Below are 13,481 nucleotides of genomic sequence, written 5' to 3'. Positions count from 1 at the left end.
TGAGTTCATTCATCATTACTCCTGAGTGAGGGCAGGGCCACTGGGATAGACCCTGTTTACAGAGCACCAGAAAGATGATGGCGCCAGCAGGTGTGCCAGAGCAGGATGGGGGTTTTGTGTGCGTGTGCGCACATGGCAGAATAATAGACCTTCTGAGTATCAGGGTGATGACAATGCTATGACAGTCCAAGGCCCACATTCCATTTGCTGCTTGCACTCATCCATGCCACTCTCCAGAAGAGCCCTCCTGTGAGAGGCACCACACACCTGCCCAGCATCCAGGTAGTGGGTCACCTGGAGCACCAGGAAGAAGACTCGAAGTGATTCCTTCTGGATGGGGTTCCCCTGCCAGTTCTCCACGATCTGTCCACACAGGGTCAGCAGTGGGTGTACTTCCTGCAACTTGCGCTCCATCAGCAGCAGCTGGGGAAAGAAAGGTACAAGCACTGTATTTCAGTGTTTATAGGAGCCCTCATAGATGCAGAGCTCCCCAACCACCTACTATGGGACATTACCACCACCCCAGGGAGCAAAGCCAGGCTGAAAGAAACCCTCGTCAGGCTCCTTCCTCAGCATAAATTCCACAACCTGGAACCAGAGTTTCAACTCTGAACCCCATAAGAGCACACAGCCCTCACCCTGAGGTTGCTTGCCATTTCTAAGAGTCTGGGCAGCTGAGGGGCCAAATCATGGAGAGTGGGTGGGATGTATGCAGACCCTGTGTGTGGGGGGTCAGGCCTCACTTCCACAACATGGGCTACACTGGATTCTCCTGCCCAGCATCAACTTACCATCCCCTTGCTGAGCAGGAACAGCGCCCTGGAAAACAGAGATAAGTCAGATCTTTGAGGGGCCAGGATCTTCCTAGAATAACTAACTAGCTGCCCAAATGCTCAAGGGACCTAATGGGCTGATTTGGGGGTAGTTAAGTGGATGACAATAAACAGTCTCCAGTGAGGTTTGTCTTATTTACAAGATAGCTGCATTTTGTCCAATTCTATCTTCATTAACATTTTTGCACAGCTTTGACAAAGTCCAGAAGACCACGTTCCAGGCAGGGTGGAAGATGGCACACTTACTATCATCTATCTCAATGTTGTGACACAGCAAACAGTGGGCCTGGAAGGAGGGAACACACAGGGTGAGAGCAAGTTGGGACTCCTCAATGCCCCACTGTCTTGTCTGTGACACAGGCAAAGCCCCCCATTAGGTTCCTCTCAGGGTTAAGAGGACAACTCAGGAAGGCTCAGGCATATCAGCAGCCTCATCTCTATCCTTAGAAGGTTTCTATTGTCTCTCTATCCTTCTACTTTTTCTCCCTTTCTTTCTTTTACTGTACTAGGGATCAAACTCAGGGCCTCATGCATGCTAGGCAAGCATACTGGCACTGAGCAACATCCCCAATCCTTTTTATTTTATTTTAAAATTTATTTTACCTGGGCCGCATGCATGCCAGGCGAGCACGCTACCGCTTGAACCACATCCCCAGCCCCTCCTTTTTATTTTAAAACAGGAGTCTCACTAAGTTGCTCAAACTTGTGATTCTTCAGCCTCTCAAGTAGCTGAAATCATGGGTGTGCACCACTGTGTCCAGCTCTTTCTAAAAGAGCATTTACAGCTGTTCCTAGCCACAAGTGATAAGATAAGCACTGTAAAGAAAGTTTAGCAGACAGCCAGGGTGCTCTTCCCCACCTCAGCTTCAAAGGTGCCTCTTTGCACTGGCATTAGAGCTGAGAGGATCTTGGATTTAGGGCTGGGGGTGTGGCGCAGTGGTAGGCCACTTGACTAAGCATGCATGAGGCCCTGGGTTCCATTCCCAGAACTGCAAACCCCCCCCCCCCAAAACCACAAAAAAGCAGCTGTAATTGCCATGCTCATAAGTCCTGTTTTTTTGTTTTTTTTATTAAAGAGAGAGTGAGAGAGGAGAGAGAGAGAGAGAATTTTTAATATTTATTTTTTAGTTCTTGGAGGACACAACATCTTTGTTGGTATGTGGTGCTGAGGATCGAACCCGGGCCGCACACATGCCAGGCGAGCGCGCTACCGCTTGAGCCACATCCCCAGCCCAGTCCTGTTTTGTTTTAATACTAAACATTTGTCTTCCCAGTTTTCTCAGGGTCCTTATATACTATGGCCAAGACCCTATGAAGTAGGCATTATTCTCTCATTTTAAATGTGAGGAAACTGTGACAGGAGGTCAAGGAACAGAGTGGGGATATGCAGCAGGGAGTGTATTTCCCTTGCCTAAACACTGTCCTGTTTCGTTGTTCTCTCACCTCCTGCACACTCTAGGGTTAAGCTTTTTTTAAATTACAGAAAAGAGTTCATGTAGGTCCCCATGTTTTCACACAGAAAATGCAGAGGCTAGGAGGCTCTATATTGCTGACACAAGGCTTTGAGCCAGGGGACCTGTAAGCACTGAACCTTGGTGGGTGTCCACCAGGCCACTCAGCACAAACCATGTGAAACTAAACTGTGTGCCCAAGAAGGCTTGTCTGGGCAATGCTCACAAGTGAATGTTTTCTGTGATCAGCTGTTCCTTAGAGGGTGGCTTTGAGATTTGCTGAAAAAACCCAGAGCCCAACAGCCTGGCATGTCACCACAGACTCAGCCATAGTAGAAAAATGTAGGGGGACAGGGAGGGTCTAGAATATGGTGCCCTTAAGTCAACCAGTGTAACCACCATCAACCCAGGACAGGGCAGCCAAGTGATGGTTCTGAATACGACAGTGTCCCAGTGATAAGAACAGCCTGCAGGGAGCTTCTTGGTACCTGGAGGGTCTAGAAAGTCTATAGCTTAGCCTTAAAATACTTGCACATGGGTCAAGAAGGTCTCCAGTGTGGGCATTTTCCAGAATCCCAACATGTTTGCACACAATAAGAGCACTGCTGTATGAAGCCACTACTAAAGAGGATTCTTGTATATTGGGGAAAGAGGAAGCCCTCACCGAGGGTACAAAGGGAATGATGATGGTGTCTGGCCCCTAACTCTTGAACAACAGTCCATGCAATTTTGCACATAACATGATCTTGATGTCCCTTCCTTGACATAAACAGTGGCTTAATCTGCTTCCTGTTCTTTTTTGTTGTTGTTGTTAATATTTTTATTTTAATTTTTTTTTAAAGAGAGAGTGAGAGAGAGAGAGAGAGAGAGAGAATTTTTTTTTAATATTTATTTTTTAGTTCTCGGTGGACACAACATCTTTGTTGGTATGTGGTGCTGAGGATAGAACCTGGGCCGCACGCATGCCAGGCGAGCGCGCTACCGCTTGAGCCACATCCCCAGCCCCAATATTTTTATTTTTTAGTTTTAATTCCACCCAACAACTTTATTTCACTTGTTTATTTTTTTATGTGGTGCTGAGGATTGAACCCAGGGTCCTGCACATGCAAGGCAAGTGCTCTACCATTGAGCCACAACCCCAGCTCTGCCTCCTGTTCTTGATCCACAGAATTCTCAGTGGCACGAGCAGGTGAAGTCGTCTATAGTCTGTGCTGTGCATGCCCCGTGCCACTGAAGGTGCATCTTTGCAATAAAGAGCAATAGTTAAGCATATTGTGTGAGCACTTGTTATTTCAAAATATGCCGGAAATGTATAAGTGCCAACTCTATAGACAATTTCAGCTGTCTCTCAGCCCTATCCAGTTTTTTTTTACTTTATAAACCACAGGACAAAAACGCATCTCATTGTACCGTTAACTTGTTTATCTCTTATGCAAAAGGATGGGCTTTTTTTTTTTTTCCCCCCACACTAAAATCCTATTTGTGCTCAGGAATAAAATGGCTAAGCCAGACGGGATGGGTGGAATGGGTGCCTACCGTGTGTACTCGGATCCCACCACCCTGGCGTATTCGGCCCCTACACCCAGGAGGTCACATGCTGACACCAAGTCCTTCTCAAGTGTGTGCAGTTGCTAAAAAGAAGAGAAAGAACAATGACAGCTGCTGCCAAATCTGTGTTCTACAGAGCCTGGCCTTACTGTTTTGCTTTATCAAGTCAATATTAATTGCTCTGAGTACAGGCCTCTACCCTACCTATAGTACATAGCATTTAAACTTAATGGGGTATAGAACCAGTAGTTCATTCTCATGAGCACAGACCCCCCCAAGGTCCTGTGAGTGTCCAAGGTAAGAAAGTCTGGGTGCTTCCTGGGTCTCCTGAGGAGGGCATCTGTGGTGTGCTCTGGGGCTGATGAGGAACTCCTTCAAGGCAAGCATCTAGCCTTAACTGCTGAAAATCCAAAAGCCTCAAAAGGCTGAAAGTCACCTGCAGGTTTACACTTTAGAGCACAGGTTCCTCCTCACTATGCATATAACTCCTCACTATGCATATAACTCCTCACTATGCATATAACATATATGTGATCTTGGGTGAGTGACTCAAAGCATAGCTTACTTCTCTTTTTGTCAACAGGCACAATTGTATGTGGGAAGATTAAAGGAGATAGTGTATGTGTGTGGGGGGACCCTCTCAGCCAGACCTTTCTGGATAGGCAGTTTTGGCCCAGGGCCAACATGCTGTGTGCCCAAGTGGGTGATAGGGCTGTCACGGAAGGTGGGCCATACTGCCCTCCAGGCCATCTCAAGTCAGGAAATGCTGGCCAAGGATCTGCCTGAGGGTACTTAGTGAAGGGGAGGTGCTGGCCCACCTGCCCCTCCAACAGAGTTAGAAAGGCCCAGCTCAGAAAGCCCACCCATCTAAGTATCTTGGCACACGGGGATTTGGGCACCACCTACATCTGAGGAGTTGAAGGTAGGCTGTGGGGGGAATAGGGTAGAACCCAGGATGAGGCTATGCCTCGTCAGTCCCCATGAGTGGGGCACTGTGAAACAAGGCTTGACTCAGCACGCATTGTCTAATGGGCAGCCTCTGCATATTTTTGTTTGTTTTTGAGACATGGGTCTCACTATGTTACCCAGGGTGGGTCTCAAACTCCTTGGCTCAGACAATTCTCCTGCCTCAGCTTTCCAAATAGTTGAGATTGAGGCACTGTGCCACCATTCCCAGCTCTCTGTGTAGCTTTTAAAGAACTCAGAAGGCCTCTGGCAGGAAACATTCCCCAACTATAATGGACATAGGGGAATAGCAAGGAGGGAGGAGAAACTGAAGATGCCCAACTAACACAAGGCCCCAGGGAGACAGGCACTTCCAATGATTACCCAGGTGCTATGGCACTTCATAGAGCCTGGGGCACTGCTAGTAGCAAGGCGCGAGCTAGGGATGCTATTAAGGACTGAGGCTGGAGGGCACCTGTTAGCAGGTTACAGAAATGTCCTTATATACCCACCCACATGGGGTAGCAGTCTGAGGGGAACCTATGCATCCTGGTCTCTGCTGTTATTTGTACTTGTGATACACCGTCCCCCAAGGTCCTGACCTCTGGTACTCACAGCAAGCTGGAAGAGCAGGCGGCAGTGCCAGTATGGGGTCTGCTGTGAGATCTGAATTGCTTTCCTCAGCAGTGGCTTTGCTGCATCAACAGAATTCTGAAAGGAAATAGTCAAGTTCAAGGAGCAAAAAAAACAAGCTGGCAATCAAGCTGGATTTCTTATGTAGCAGCTGCTGTGCCAGAAGGCCGGTCCTGTTTGTCCTTACCAAAGGATTTTTTTTGGGTTGCCAAGTTACTTTATTAAAAGGAAAAAAAAAAAAAAGATTTTACTGAACTCACTGGTTGGGAAGTTTTTGCACTACTCTTAAAATAACTTCTTTTATTTTTAAAAAATATGTATATGTATATATATATGTATTTAGATGTAGGTGGATACAATACCTTTATTTTATTTTTATGTGGTGCTGAGAATTGAACTCAGTGCCTCACGTGTGCCAAGGAAGCACACTGAGCCATAGCCCCAGCCTTAAAAAAAAACTTTTTATTCAATTAAACTGAAAGTAGTTTCAGTTCAAAATTTTGCTCCATCAAATAAGATGCCAGTGCCCAGTTTTCATGTTCTAAGACCAGAAAGATACGCCAGGGACATGGAACACACAATTCTCGCTGCCTAGGCCACTGCATAAATGTTTTCGAAGTGGGGAAGGCAATATTCAACTGCAACTGATAAATAAGTCAAACTAGGGCTGGAGAATGTGGCTCAGTAGTATAGGTTTGCCTAATATATACAAGGCCCTGGGTTCGATTCTTGGCACCACTGCTAGGGAGAAAAAACAAAACAAAACAAACTATGGACCTATTAGGCTAGGAACAAGGCTGTTTTCTCAGTAGAAAAGGAATCGGCTGGCCCTTGTTAACAAATGATTACTCACAGAAACCCTGGTACTAGGGTGTAGGAGGTAGAAAACACAGTTGGCAATGTGTGTCCATGGGTTCTGCAGCTATGGATTCAGATAGCTATGGACCAAAAATATTCAGGGAAAAATAAACTGGGTATGTAGTGAACACATACAGACTATTTTTCTTGTCCTTATTCCCTAAACAACACAGCATGACAAATTTTTGTATAGCATTTATATTGCATTAAGTATTGTAATACAGAGGCAATTTAAAGTATATGGGAGAGGGGCTACTGGGTGTAGGAAGCTCAATGGTAGAGTGTGTGCTCATTAGCATGCATCAGGTTTGACTCCCAGCACCACAAAGAATAAAGTAATAAAAGAAGTCCATAGGAGGATGTGTGTAGGCTCTGTCTACTATCATACTGGAGGGGGATCCTGAACTAACCCCTTATAAATGCTGAAGGATAATGGTGATTAGAAGTATTAAAAGCCAGAAAGGAGAGCTGGGGTTGTGGCTCAGTAGAGTGCTTGCTCTACTTGCAAGGCCCTGGGTTTGATCTTCAGCACCACATAAAAATAAATAAATATAATAAAGGTATTGTGTCCAACTACAACTAAAAAATAAATATTAATAAATAAATAAATAAATAAAAGCCAGAAAGGATTTCAGATTCTGTGAACCCCAAGGTGTTACTCTGTCACACCAAAAGGGAGAGATTCTTTGGTTTTCACAAAAATTAGTATGTTCTTACCTCTTGACAGTACAATTCAGACAACAGACTTGCTGCTTCAAATTTAACATCTTCAAACTGTGGGATCTAGTGATGTCCAGTTAAGGAAGTAGATACTGCAAAAAGGTCAATTTCAAAGGTCCATAAATCAGCGTTCTAACACTGCAGACATGTGCCTGGTGTTCCAAGTTCTCATTCTCCAGTGCCCCCTGAGCTTGTTGCAGATGGGTGTGGAGCCAGATGCCAGGGTAACTGAGGCATGAAGAGGAACATGGTATCCAGGAAGAGGCTTCTGGCCTTGAGGGGCAGCCAAGGATAGAGCTAGGATTCTCCAGATTTCAATCTAACAAATTTCTTTTATTTAAATAGAACATTCCTTCAAGGGTAAGGTACAGGCCTGGGATGTAGCTCAGTGGCACAGCACTTGCCTAATTGGCAGCAGGCCCTGGGTTCAATCCCCAGCAATATGGAAACAAATAATAATAACAATAAAAATAAAAACATAGGTCCCAACAAGAAAAGGATACTTGCTGTGATATCAACCACTGAAAGAGAAAGAAAAAAAGATGAATTCTCAGGCAAATATCAGCTCAGTTATTGGCTTACTTGGGGAATTTTTTTTTGGTACTGGAGATTAGAACCCTGGGGGAGCTCAACCATTGTGCCACATCTCCAGCATTTTTTGTATTATATTTTATCTAGAGACAGGTTCTCACTAAGTTGCTGAGGCTGGCTTGAACTTGTGATCCTCCTGCCTCAGCCTCCAGAGCCTCTGGAATTACAGGAGTGCACCATACTTGGCTACTTTGGGATTTTTATAGGTTGCTCTCCAGCCCCAATACAGGAGTCCAGTTAAATAGGAAAGTAGCCTACTCAGCCTGAGAGAGTAGGCTCAATTTCCCTTCAAAGCAACAATGGAAATGAAGCCATAGGGCACTTGGTGGGTGCCTAGGGAAGAGAGAATATCCTCTTTTGACATCAGAAGAGGGGTTTGCACTTGGGAGTCAGATCCTTTCTACTGTTGGCAACGTCAATTTCAGTCAGGCAAGGAGCCCATAGTTAATCTGGCTCTCACATGCCATACAGTAATAGGGCTGACATTCAGCAGAGAAGAAGATGTTCAGCAAAGCATTACACAGGGAATCAGGTACAACTGGAGAATGGGACTCGGGGTTTCAGTCCTTCTAGATAAGTGTGACTTGGAAGGCCAATGGGTCTTCTGTGCTTTTAACCCTGGCTGTGCAGCCTTAGTTAAAGGTGAAAAATGAAAGTACCCAACTAGATCAGAGTTTTAAGACTGTCCCAGATGCACCAAAGAAATGTACAGAGAGGGCTGGGGTTGTGATTCAGTGATAGAGCACTTGCCTAGCACTTGTGAGGCACTGGGTTTGATCCTTAGCACCACATAAAAATAAATAAATAAGGGCTAAGGTTGTGGCTCAATGGTAGAACACTCGTCTAGCACGTGCAGGCACTGGGTTCAATCCTCAGCACCATGTAAATAATAAAAAAATTGAGGGCTGGAGATGTGGCTCAAGTGGTAGCGCGCTCGCCTGGTATGTGTGCGGCCCGGGTTCGATCCTCAGCCCCACAAACCAACAAAGATGTTGTGTCCGCCGAGAACTAAAAAATAAATATTAAAAATTAAAAATAAAATAAAATAAAAAATTGAAAGTATTATGTCCAAGTACAACTAAAATATAAATAAATAAAATAAAGGTATTGTGTCCATCTACAACTAAAAATATTAAAAAAAAAAAAAAGATAGAAAAGAAAAAAGAAACCCAGAAAGAGGAGTCAGTGCAGCCCAGGGGTCAGCTGAGGGATGACTAAAGTCACATAAGTGAGAAAGTCTTGAGCTAAGACCAGCTGCCCACAAGACACAGATAAGCCAGGAGGGGGAGCTGTGAGACAGTGAGAGGGAGAGACTGCTATTGCCAGGGTTACTGATACTGATACTAGATACTACCTGTGGCAAGAAGGCAGCCAGAGCATCTACCTCCTCCTGTTCTTGCCCAAGACCCCTTGAAGCATGAACAAGAGGGTCTCCAGAGGGGCAGAGCCAGCACCTGAACCCAAGAGTGTAGCCCCAGAGGTGAAGCTCCTCAGCAGGAGACAATATGTGGAGACAGCACTTGTAATATGGAGGAACTGGTGACCACTGAAGTCAGGGTGCTTTCTATAAAAGCTACTTCACCTTGAAGCCCAGTCCAGCAAGAGAAGCTCTCTGGAAGGCCAACAATTAGAAGGAACAGCCAGTCAGAGAAGAGGAAACACTATGGAGGAGGTGCTGGGCTAGAGTTGTGCCAAGATGCCATCCAACTCCAATATAGATCACAGGGCAGGAAGGACCTCCAGAGAGAACAGGAAGCCTTTCAGAGAGTCCTGGGTGGCCAAGATGGAGTGGGCTGAGTAAACTCAGCACCCATAGCTGACCTCCTAGTCCTATCCATGCCTCTGAACTGTGATAAATAAAGCTGACTCCATTTCTCTACTACTACACCTCAACACAAGTAAGCCAGGCAATGAGAAAAGATGTGAACTCCTCCTGCACCCAATCCGAATTGGGGCAGAGAAGCCTTCCAAGCCCAGGATGCTCACCCTCAGTGCACTCTGGGTCTGGTGCTGAGGAAAGCCTGCACAGGCATGTCTGTGGGAGGCAACTTGCAAGGGATGCATCCAATTATCCACTGCCTGGGGAGGACCCCACTGTTCTATTTCTATGAAGTCTTGGCCAATGCTGTAGCTTATGCCTGTGTGGGCTCATTAATGTCTTACAGCAACCATTTTAAAATTCTTTCTCTTTTGGGGGCTTTTGAGTGGTTAACATCTATTCAGCAGATAGTTGGGATGGACCTAATTTGTTCTTGACCTGACTGACATCTTTTCTTCATGAATCAAATGTGCCTGCTAATGATCAGCTTCCCTCTGTCAGCTCCTTCCATTTTCTGGGAATCATATTTTCGCCAGGTACTGTGGTCTACACTTTTAACCCCAGAAACTCAGGAGGTTGAGGCAGGAGGATGACAAGTTTGAGGCCAGCCTCAGCAACTAAGCAAGACCCTAAGTAATTTAATGAGTTCCTGACTCAAAATAAAAATAAAAAGGGCTAGGAATGTGGATCGGTGTTAAAGCACCTCTGGGTTCAATCCCTAGCATTAAAGAGAGAGAAAGGTGGGGGACGGGGAGAAAATCACATGTCTTCCAGGCTTCCAGAGAAGGAGAGACTGGGAGATTGGTGAGCTGCGAAGTATCTTGCTCAAAGTTCAAGACATGAACTTTCTCTTCTGAAAGCCACTTGTTGTTGGGAGCACTGGCTGGAGGACAGAGGACTAGATTCAAGGTAGGGATTTATTAAGTGAGTTAGCAATGCTCCAAGTCTTTTGAGAAATCTTAGATCCTAGAGCTCTTTTTTTTAAATTTTCTTCCTGCATTGCTAGAAATAGAATTCAGGGCCTTGTACATACCAGGAAAACACTCTACCATCTAGCCTGCACCGACCCTAGGGCTCTTGAACATTAATTTTCCAGGCCCACTGACCTTGCACCATGCTTTCATATGTATACAGAAGTCTCCCATGTGTTACTTGATAATGGGGATGCACTCTGTGAAATGCATTGTTAAGTGATTTCTTGCTGCATCTAAGCACACCAGACTGTTCAGACAGCTACAACACTACGAGGAAATATTATCTTATGGGATCACTGTTGTATGTGCAGTTTGGGGATTAATCAAAATGTCGTTATGTATTAGGTGACTTTACATATAAATGGAGGACATCAGATAAAGAAAGCATCATGATGTGCTGCCTCAGTCAATGCTGTGTTCCCAGTGCCTGCAATAGGCTGACATGCAGTAGATACTTGGGAAACATTTGCTGCATAAGCAATGCTTTATCTACTCAGATAATGAATAGAGTTTATCTAGCATTGCTGGAATATAAAGGCTTCCATATGTGCAAACAGCCAAAGAACTGAGGCTTATGGCTTTCAGATACAGAGCCTTAATTAATTTATTTTTTTGGCGGGGGGAGGGGTACTGGGGATTGAACCCAGGGCACCACTAAGCCACATCCCCAGCCCTTTTCGTATTTTACTTAGGGACAGGGTCTCACTGAGTTGCTAAGTGCCTTGCTAAGTTGCTGAGGCTGGCTTTGAACTCACGATCCTCCTGCCTCAGCCTCCCCAGCTGCTGGGATTACAGGCATGCACCACTGTGCCTCACTGGAGCCTTATTTTAATATTTTGGTTGTAGATGGATACAAGATCTTTTATTTATTCATTTATTTTATGTGATGCTTAGCTCTAAACCTGGTGCCTCGCAAGTGCTAGGCAAGCACTGTATCACTGAGCCACAACCCTAGCCCTAGAGCCTTTTTTAAAAAAATTTCTATTTTTTTAAAAAAGGCATCTATAGTTATAGATGGACAACGTGCCTTTATTATTTTTTTTATGTGGTGCTAAGGATTGAACCTAGTGCCTTATACATGCTAGGCAAGCGCTCTGCCACTGAGCTATAGCCCCAGCCCAAGCCTTAACTCTTAAAACAGTACAAACATCACCTTTCTCTAAATTTCACTGTTGTTTCTTTTTTTTGTAGTCCTGGAGATTGAACCCATGAATGTTCTCCACTGAGCAATATCCCTAGCCCTTTTGATTTTATTTTGAGACAGGGTCTTGCTAAGTTGCCCAAGACTAGCTTCAAACTTATGATTCTTCCTGCCTCAGCCTTCCAAGTTGCTGGGATTGCAAGTGTCACCACCATGCCTGGTCATGTCACTATGACACTTTGAATTGACCTGCATAACAACACATATCTGGAGAGTAGTTCTTGTTTCAGGGTGGGGCAATCACTTCCTCAGCACTGTCAGCCTGACACCACACCAAATGACTTTCTGTATTTTTGTTAGGATTTAAATATAAACTCACCACTTTAGTTTGGGACCAGAATAACCCTCAAAGATTTGGCTTCCCAGCCTGTGGTGCTACTGGGAGGTGCTGGAATCTTTCGGAAGTGGGGCCTAGTGGGAGGAAGTTAGGTCATTGGCAGGGCATGCCCTTGGAAGAGATTTAGGGTTCCTGCCCCTTTCTATTTCTTTGCTTCCCAGCCACCATGAGGTGAGCAGCTTCCTCTGCCACATGTTCCTGCTATGATCTCATCACTGGCCCAAAGGCAACACAGTTAAACAAACATGGACTGAAACCTCTTTAGAACTATGAACCAAAATAAACCTTTCCTTCTTATAAGTTGATTATCTCAGGTACTTTATTACAGGTTTGTAAAACTGGCTGACTCATAAATAAGAACTAAATATCCACCATATATAAAGTAATACATGAGGGGCTGGGGTTGTGGCTCATGTGCGTGAAGCTGGGTTTGATTCTCAGCACCACATAAAAATAAAATAAAATAAAGGCATTGTGTCCAACCACAACCCTATATATATATATATATATATAAATAAAATGTATGTATAGTAATTCATGATGACTTGTGTACAGAATAACATATAGGATACTGTACCCAAGATTGTTACTTTGTGATTTTTTTTTTAAACTTTGTAATATTAAAAAATAGTCTTTACATCTCCTTCCTTATGATAGAAAAGCAGTTAAAGTAAGAGCTCCCTTGGCGTTAGGTGGCCTACAGGATACAGAACAGAGATGTCAATGCTCTACTAGAAGTTCCAGGAGCCACCTTGGGGCTCTCAGGGAAAGTGAGTAAGGATCAGGGCCACCAGGTGCAGAAGGGCCCAGATCACCACATTTCTGGTTGGTTCTTCTAAGACTTGTTCAGGACTGAAAGCATTTCATGTCTTTTTTATTCCTTGAAACAAACAAACAAACAAACAAACAAACAAACAAAAAGGGTCAGCTCTTCTAAACACCAAAATGTATAGAAATAGTTATTGATTGATTGCAACTCCCTTGGCATAGTAGCACAGCATTAAAAAGCCTTCCTTGCCTATTTCTGCAGTGTACCCATGGCCTGGTGCATCCTTCAGTCACCGCCTGAGTGTGCTCACTGATCAGCAAGTTGGAAGTGGTCCTCACCCTGTGGGTTTATTGAAGATCAAGTGAAATAGTACCCTGAAATATATCTGTGCAGAGCCTGTCATATAGAAAGCACCAAAAACACTGCAGGAATTCAAAGGCAGGATTTTGAAGAATTGAAGTGAGTTAGTAGAGCTGTGAAGTGATACACATTTTACCTCCCAAAATTGGAGGTAACTTGGAGAGTGAGAGTGAAGGGGCCAGGAATATGGCTTAGTGATAGTATGCTTGCCTAGCATGCCCAAGGCCCTGCTTCTACCCCCAGCATGGGAAAAAAACAAAGAGTGTGTGTGAAAAAAAAAAAAAATGGAAAGGAAAACAGGAGAAAGAAGTACAGATCCCTAACTCCAAAAAAATGTTTCATGTCAGCTCTGCAAATGCAGCCTTCGCTTGAGTTTTTATTTCTTATCAATGTGACATGATCATGATCCTGAAGGATGAAAGTGTTGCTCCAGCTGGACTAA

General features: G+C 44.6%; 1 protein-coding gene across 4 annotated transcripts in view; it reads right to left on the bottom strand.

Annotated features, from left to right (window-relative positions):
- The window catches only part of Mau2 (MAU2 sister chromatid cohesion factor), a 34,779-nt gene that overhangs the window by 15,460 nt on the left and 5,838 nt on the right, over positions 1-13,481 (bottom strand). For 3 of the 4 annotated variants that reach the window (XM_078037911.1, XM_005332955.5, XM_005332954.5), the window contains exons 2-7: positions 7,492-7,509; positions 6,986-7,051; positions 5,393-5,488; positions 3,821-3,915; positions 792-819; positions 268-423 (exon numbers count right to left, since the gene is read on the bottom strand). In XM_078037911.1, the coding sequence (XP_077894037.1) occupies positions 268-423; positions 792-819; positions 3,821-3,915; positions 5,393-5,488; positions 6,986-7,051; positions 7,492-7,509 (459 nt within the window). Of the gene's footprint in view, positions 1-267; positions 424-791; positions 820-1,079; positions 1,103-3,820; positions 3,916-5,392; positions 5,489-6,985; positions 7,052-7,491; positions 7,510-13,481 lie in introns of those variants that run through there. The other variant, XM_078037910.1, reaches the window with a different exon arrangement.

The sequence above is a fragment of the Ictidomys tridecemlineatus genome, chromosome 2 (assembly GCF_052094955.1).
Source record: "Ictidomys tridecemlineatus isolate mIctTri1 chromosome 2, mIctTri1.hap1, whole genome shotgun sequence".
NCBI lineage: Eukaryota > Metazoa > Chordata > Mammalia > Rodentia > Sciuridae > Ictidomys > Ictidomys tridecemlineatus.
Note: the sequence above shows the minus strand (reverse complement) of the source record. Positions and strands in the feature narration are given on the sequence as shown.